Here is a 7,682-nt window from a genome sequence, read left to right as displayed (position 1 = left end):
TTCACTGTTGAGCTCCTGGTTGTGCGCTCACCGTGATGGGATTTTAATGTCGTTTGTGCCTCTGGTTTTCCATATAACAGTTGAAAATAAAACATCAACACCCACCTCCGGGCTGGCAGCAGAGCTGGTACATGCAGGTCCCCTCCAGATACAGTCCTCCAGCTGATGCTGAGGGTCTCTTTTCTGTTTTCCCTTTCCCCTCACGCCCCATTTTCCCGTCCCTAAATGCCACCAAACCTTTTCCTTCCTTTACTCCTTTCCACGCCTTTGGTCCAGCTGTTGAACCAGGTACCTGACACCCAGCAACAAAAGCAACAAGAAAAATCCCCCCGAACACCTGCATCTCCACGCTGCAGCCTACTTACCCAATTTATTGCGTCTGACGGTCACGGAGAGAGCCAAATAAAGTGCATTTCTGGGCAGGCAATAAAAACAGCTGTGAAGGATTCGGTATCTCCCTGATAAATTGGGTCAATGCTAGGATTTAGGGGTTTTTTTTCCCCCCTCATCTAGGGGAAAAATCACATTGCTGTGCCAAAGGTGCTGAGGACACCACCGCAGAAACGCTGTAAGCCTTCTCCCCTGCACCTCAGCCTTGGGAAGAGATGGGGGTCCCCTCTGGCCCCCCTCAGAGCATCGCTGCGGGAGCCGTCGCTCCTCCCCGCGGGGATGCCGGGGCAGGACGAGGACCCCGGGCTGAGGATGCGGTTGGTTGGGTTTGTACTGAATATTAGCTGGGAAAGAAAAAAATAAACACGGACCTCCTCACACACCCACCCGGCCGGTGGTTGGGGCAACCTTCTCCCAGCCGGCCCGGGGCCGGGGAGGCGGCGCTGGGCCGGGCCCGCCCCGGTGGACACCGGGGAGGGCGGCGATGGCGGCGGTGCGGGCGCGTACGGTGCTGCTAACCGGCTCCAACCGCGGCATCGGGCTGGAGCTGGTGAAACAGCTCCTGGGGGCATCGCGACCGCCCGCCTGGATCTTTGCGACCTGTCGGGACCCCGAGGGGCCGCGGGCCCAGGTCAGTGCCCGGGGCGGGGGGGGACACACACTCGGGGCAAAGCACGGGGGGTGTTGGCAGCACCCTTGGGTGCAGGCGGATGGGATTAGTTACACGCTCGGTTAGCCTGAGCGACATGAAAAAAAGCATTGGGGTCGCCGGAGGTTTCGTGTTTGCAGCGTGCCCTGCTGTCGTGGTTTAACCCCGGTCAGCAGCTCAGCACCACGCAGCCGCTTCCCCCTTCCCCCCCCTCAGTGGGGTGAGGAGGAGGAAAGAGGGGGAAAAAAAAGTAAAACTCGTGGGTTGAGATAAGAACAGTTTAATAACTAAAGTAAAATATAATACTAACAATAGGAATAATGAAATATAATAATAATAATCATAGTAATGAAAAGGAATGTAACAAAAAAGGAGGGGGAGGAAGGGAAAAACAAACAAACAAACAAACAAAAAACCACCAGTGATGCACAATGCAATTGCTCACCACCCACTGACCGATGTCCAGTTAGTTCCCGAGCCACGATCCGTGCCGCCCGGCCAACTCCCCCCTGTTTATATACTGGGCATGACGTTCCATGGTATGGAATAACCCTTTGGCTAGTTCGGGTCAGCTGCCCCGGCTCTGCTCCCTCCCAGCTCCTTGCACACCTCCTTGCTGGCAGAGCACGGGAAACTGAAAAGTCCTTGGCTTAAGATAAGCACTACTTAGCAACAACTAAAACATCGGAGTGTTATCAACATCATTCTCACACTAAATCCAAAACACAGCACTGTACCAGCTACTAAAAAGAAAGTTAACTCTGTCCCAGCCGAAACCAGGACACCTACCCGGCGTGAAAGTCCTCTGAAGGGCCGCTGCGCTTCGGGTGAAGAATAAGCCGTGCCACCCTTCAAAACCGTGCTGCTGGGCTATTTCAGGCTGCGCTGGCTGCGCCCCAGCCGGCCCTCCCGTGCCAAGGCTTCGCCCATGCGCCGCGGGCACGGCGCCAGCTCGCACAGAGTTGGGGCTGAGCAGGGCTGGACTCGGTGGCTGGGGCTGGGCCGAGCTGGTGTGAATCGCAGCGATGCTGCTCTGGCCACTTCTGCGACGTGTTAGCCGTCTCTGCAAAATCTGGGGGTTCATCAACTGGTGGCCTGTGGAGCTGGGGGATCCTCCTTCCCCTGCTTGCCACTTCATGGAGAGAGAGACTCGCACGTGTTGCTTCAGCAGGAAATCACAGGAGCGAAGCATCACCGTACTTCCAGCTTTCCTTAGGTCCAGCTTTGGTTTTCCTCTGCTCACTGTAACCCACTGAAATACCGGCGGGGAGACGTTTGCTCTCTGATAGATCCTGGCTCCGGCAGATTTGTTTGCTGCATCTTCTTGCAGCTTGGCTGTGCGCGGGGGTCGGCACGGCGTGTGCAAGGATCACACCTTAGGAAGTCCTTGAGATGCTCTTTGTGTGCTCACTGCCAGAGTTATTCTGGCTCAGGAGGGATCCCAGTACAGTGAGAATCCACCCTGCTGCCAGCCCAGGGGTGCCCAGCTCCTGCTGCTGCTGGTGCCCAAGCTGGCTGAGTCAAAGCTAGCTCAGATCTCTTATTTTTACCCCGTTCTTCCCCCCACAGCTTGCTGGGTTCGGGCAACGATGAGATCAGGGGAGTTTTTGCAGGGCTGGAGTGGAGCCAGTTTCCCCCCAAGATGGTCCACGCGCATCGCTCTCAACCGTGGGATGCTTCTCTAAAGCCTTGTCCAGCTGCGGTAGGGTGAGGGCAGCGTCTTCAGGGTGCTGCTGCTGAAGTCCGTGACCAGAGGAGACCGCGGGGAGGGTGACCCTCCGTCAGGCTGGTGCCACCCCAGGAGCCGCATCGCCCCTCCTGCCCCTTTGTGCCTGGACCAGACGTTGGGCTGGGTGAGGCTGGACTCACGCCGGGATGGTGCGAGGCAGTTGAGGCCAGCAGCTGGGCAAAACAGGGGAGGAGAGATGTCTGTTGGTCGTCACAAACCGTTTAGATGGATTTTTCTATCATTTCCTGTGCCCAGGGGGAATGTGGGAACACGGGGTCTGGTGGGGAAGCCCCGAGATAAGTGAAGGTGGACCACAGCCAGGGCCAGCAGCTCTCCTGCTCCATGTTGGTAGGACAGGTCCCCTCACAAGAAGCCACCAGTTTGCATTTCTCCTGTAGCATTCTCTGTGGGCTTGTTTGTAAGAGGTTTTTAGTTCTAAAAGCAATAATTTTGGACACATTGAACGTGGTGTTTTGGTTTCTGTTGTCTAAAACCTGCTATAGTTGAAGAAGGCTCAGAGCAAAGAGCTGCTAGGAACCGTGAAGTTGAAAGTTTCCTTTTTGGAAAGGGCTTCTGAATCCTCCACGTTCGGTGAAAATAATCACTAAAAATGTGCAAAGAAGTGGTTCATTTCACTTGAGTGGGTGAGACATAGTGTCCGGAGCAGAGTGGATCCTGGGATCGGGCTATTTGGATCCAGATGTGACTTCCCCAAACATCAAGTCGGATGTTGGCACTCACAGCCATTCCTCCTCCATCTCACTTCCAGCAGCCTCTGGGAGACACTTCTGGCCGTATCCCTGGCCAGTTTGCATCATTTCCCGAGTGAGCTGGTCCTTAATAGTTTGCTCTCATCCTTTGCTGTGGCTCTGGCTGGGTCGTGCACGTAGACCCTTTGGGAGAGTGGCCATAGTATCTTGCAGTTGTGGCCGTGTCGCGCTCTGAGCACATGCATGTTGCTTTGTGGAGCCTGGAAGAAGCCTGAGAACCCAGGCAGGTCCCCAGTCCAGCCATTCACAAGTGCGGAGTAACATCTGGAAGATGTTTCCCTCGGGGTGGACCATCGCTGGTGCCCCAGGATGATGCTTGGCATCGCCTGTGCCTCACGCTGATTGTTTCCATGTCTCTTTTTGTAGGAGCTGAGAGATCTGGCATCCAAACACCCCAACCTGGTTCTTGTGAAGCTGGGTAGGTGCGCTCTGCCTCTGAGCTGGTACATCACTGGCTGCTGGGCACACTTGCCCCATTTCTCCTTCCCTCCCTCCCTGCCTTCAGGCTCTACATGGGGATCCAGTTCTACAGAGCTGCTTCAAGTCCTGCTGCCAAAAGCCCAGCTTCTCCAGACCTCTCTCAGCCTCAGTACCCCATTCCCTGCAGCCTCCTTGCCCCCTGGCCACAGAACCAGGAGGTTCTTGAGACCCATCCTGGGTGGCCTCCAGCTCGCCCAGCCAAGTGGCCGCATCCTTGCTCTGCCATGCAGCTGAGCTGCCTTGATCCCAAGTCCCAGGGCGAGACCAGGAGGGCTCCGGGAGGAAGGTAGCTCCCGTGGAAACGCTGCGCGAGCGGCCCAGAGCCTGGGCAGGAGCTGCAGGACCTCGCAGAGCCATCCCGCAGCAGGTCCCAGCACAGCCCCCGTGGGGACCGTCCCCCACCCCGAGACTGCCCTGCGTTCTCCAGACCTTGCTCAGGCGTGGACTTTGTCCGCTGACAGGAGGCTGTGGCTGCTGGTGCCTGACCCAGCACGGGAGTCACAGCAGGGCTTTGCCACCACGGGGCTGTCCCCAGGGTGGCTTTGCTTGGTGGGCTGCCCCAGGGCAGGGTTCCTTCAGCTGCTGGTAGTGGGGCACCCTGTGCATGGTGGAGGAGGCAGTTTTGGGATGAGTTGGGGCTGGTGGGTGCTGGGGTGCTCTGAGCTGGTTGCACAGCACCATCTGGTGCCCACAGATGGAAGGCCACACAGGTCGGGATGCATAGCTGCTCCTCAGCATCTTAACCTCCCTCTCCTCCCCAGGCCCCCCGGGTGGACCCCGTGGCTCTCAAACCCTGTTCTCTTCCACTGCAGATGTTGCAAATCCCTCCGCTGTTATTGATGCAGCGAAGATCGTGGAGGGGAAGCTGAACGGCACGGGCTTGAACCTGCTAATAAACAACGCTGGGATCTACACCCCGACGGCGTCGCTGGAGACGGTAGACGCTGAAGAGATGATAAGGATGTACAAGACCAATGCGGTGGGGCCAATGCTGATGGCCCAGGTATGGATGAAGCTCTGGGGATGGAGCTTACCACGGAGGGGGAATTTGGCCCGGCTTGAGGGTATCCCGGGCTGTCTGTGGTCACGATGGAGATCTCAGAGGGCTTTGCCAAGTTTCCCGGGGCTGCGGGAGGGAGGGGGCAGTGCTAGGGCTGCACTTCCAGCCCAAGCCCTCTGTAGCCCCTCTGCTGGGTTAACTGGGAGCAGGCAGGGCCACTGCAGCAAAACACCCGGGCTCTCTTCGCTTCCCGCTGTTCTTCCTCATCCTCCCTGCTGTAGGCAGGCTGGGATGCAGTCGCCATAAGTGGGGCTGGCTCGAGGCACAGGCGTCCCACAAGGTTGCTTCTCCCCAGGCGTTCCTGCCCCTGTTGAAGAAGGCTGCCCGGGAGAGCACAGAAAAGGGACTGAGTTGCAGCAAGGCAGCCATCGTCAACATCTCCACCGTCATGGGGTCCATCGAGAAAACTCCTGAGTCCTTCTTCAAGCCTGTCATCTCCTACCGCTGCAGCAAGGTACGGAGACTGGGGACCTGCCCGTGCTCCTGAGCTGGGTGGGAGTCAGAGCTGCCCCTTGCCAGGCCTGATCTCGGCGAAGCACCTGAGATCGCGAGATGGAGGGACTGATCCATGCTGATCGCTGCCCAAGCTCTCTGGGCATCTCCATGCCCAGCTGCTGCCCACCTAGGGGAGACATGCCCTACCTCTTGAAGACCTGGCATTGCTTTTTCTCCCTCGCCATGAGGCAGCGATGGGAGGGGAGCCCGGCGCGTGGAGCTTTCTACTGCCCATGGTTGATGCTTCCTTCCTCCCCCAGGCTGCCCTCAACATGCTCACCAAGTGCCAGGCTCTGACCTACGGGGAAGCTGGGATCCTCTGCGTGGCACTTCACCCCGGCTGGGTGAAAACTGACATGGGCAGCCAGGAGGTGGGTTCTGGCTGGGTAGGTGGAGGGGGAAACTCATGGGTGGGACCCAAGCCTACAAACTTGGACAGGAGGTGCCTCAGGTGGCTGAGATGGCGCTCGGGAGGAGGGATCCACGTGAGAATGAGCTGCCTCTTGGGCTGCAAGTTGCCCGCGTCTGTGCTGGGCCACTGCAGAACATGTGGGTGCTGCCTGGGAAATAGCATCAGCACATATCCGGGGTGAGCAGGAGGCCTGTTCAGGGGGGAAAGGGCTTTGGGCAGCCTGGAGATGTGCAGAGAACCTGAATCCAACAGAGCAGGGAGGAGAGGAGCAGCACCGTCGCATCTTGTGCCCCCTTCCTTGAAGAGCTGCAGGTCCATGAGGTCTCCACTCATCCTGCAGGATCCCTGTTTTGGGGTGGGGGTGGTCCCTGCAATCCTGGAGTTTTGAGAGGGCTGCATGTAGCATCCCGCTTGCAGCAGGGATCTCTTGTGTGTCCTATTGGGTTAAACCTGTAGCTGGCTTCCCAGCCCAAGCCACCTCCGTCCCAGCCGTCAGTGAGCATGCAGATACCCAGCCATCCTCCCACGTAACGGACTCATCCCACCTCCCGTGGCTCTCTACTCGGTCTGGGTGGAAGGAGCCTTGCTGCCGACGCGCACGAGCTGAGCGGGTGCTGGTGGATGACCGGGAATGAAGATGGTGTCTCGGTCCTGCTCCTCACTTGTGCCCGTTGCAGGCTGACCTGACGGTGGACACAAGCGTGCGGGGGCTGCTGTCCGTACTGCCGATCCTCTCCGAGAAACACAGCGGGACTCTGCTCAACTGGGAAGGCAAAGCTATTCCTTGGTGACCGCTCTCTGTCCCTGCGAGGGACCCCGCAGTGCCAAGGGAGTCTCCGGGTGCCCTGGAGCACCGGGAAGCTCAGTCCTCTGTGGTCTGCAAGGAACCTACTTCGGACTCCACCGGGTGTGCAGGGCAGCCTGCGATCCCTGCCTTCACGTTGCTAATAAATAAAGTCGGTTAGTAACCGTGCTTTCTCCCAGCTGCGATGCCCCTGCCGAGACTGTCTCTGCCCTGGCCTGGAGCTGGCCCCTGCCAAAATATAACCCAGCGTTATAGCATATAGCATATAACCCTGCTCTGAGCCGAAGGGAGGTCCCAGGGGACACGTAACCAGCTCAAAGCCCTGCTGTCCTCCCTGGCTGCTGAATGTGCCTGGGTCTGCCTGGTCTCTGCCATGCTTCCACCCAAAGCGTGCTGTCTGTGCTACAGATTTCTTGGGGGACACAGTGTCTTTGGGAGCAGCCTTGGAATGGGAGGACCAAGCACCACAGTCCAGTTCTGCAATCCCAGGCAGCCAGCTCTTCCCATAGTGGAGCCCCAACTGGGCACAGTACCCCTGGGTGGGGGAAATGTGGTCCCATGGGGGAGCACAGCGTAGGAATGGCATTTCTGCAGGGTGGAGAAGCTGAGAACCTTAATAAGATGGGCCGGGCAGCCCTGGACTGCATGAATTTGCCCAGGAGGTGGTAGCACCCCCAAAGGATGTTGGGGTGGTGCTGGGTTTTCCCAGGAGGGTTCTGCCACTTCTGGAAAGAGCTTCTCCTTGGGGGGATATGAGGAAAAGGAGCCAAGCCTCCTTCAAAACCATGCCTAGTCTCAGGTGGGCAGAGCAACCTGGCTTGCAGGAGAGGCACACCCACTGCTCCTTCCCTCGGAGGCCACCGTCTCCCCTTTCTCATCTGGAGTATCAGCT

At 58.0% G+C, this 7,682-nt stretch overlaps 1 protein-coding gene across 1 annotated transcript; it reads left to right on the top strand.

The window, feature by feature from the left end:
- Positions 1-874: 874 nt before the first annotated feature.
- On the top strand, positions 875-6,954 carry LOC127021119 (C-factor-like). The gene is made up of 6 exons (XM_050904056.1): positions 875-1,021; positions 3,905-3,956; positions 4,831-5,021; positions 5,374-5,532; positions 5,834-5,944; positions 6,663-6,954. Exons 1-6 carry the CDS (start codon positions 875-877, stop codon positions 6,774-6,776), a joined length of 774 nt encoding a protein of 257 aa, XP_050760013.1. The 3' UTR covers positions 6,777-6,954.
- The last annotated feature ends 728 nt before the right edge of the window (positions 6,955-7,682 follow it).

Source organism: Gymnogyps californianus, chromosome 12, assembly GCF_018139145.2.
Source record: "Gymnogyps californianus isolate 813 chromosome 12, ASM1813914v2, whole genome shotgun sequence".
Lineage (NCBI taxonomy): Eukaryota > Metazoa > Chordata > Aves > Accipitriformes > Cathartidae > Gymnogyps > Gymnogyps californianus.
This window is presented reverse-complemented; position numbering and strand designations above follow the sequence as displayed.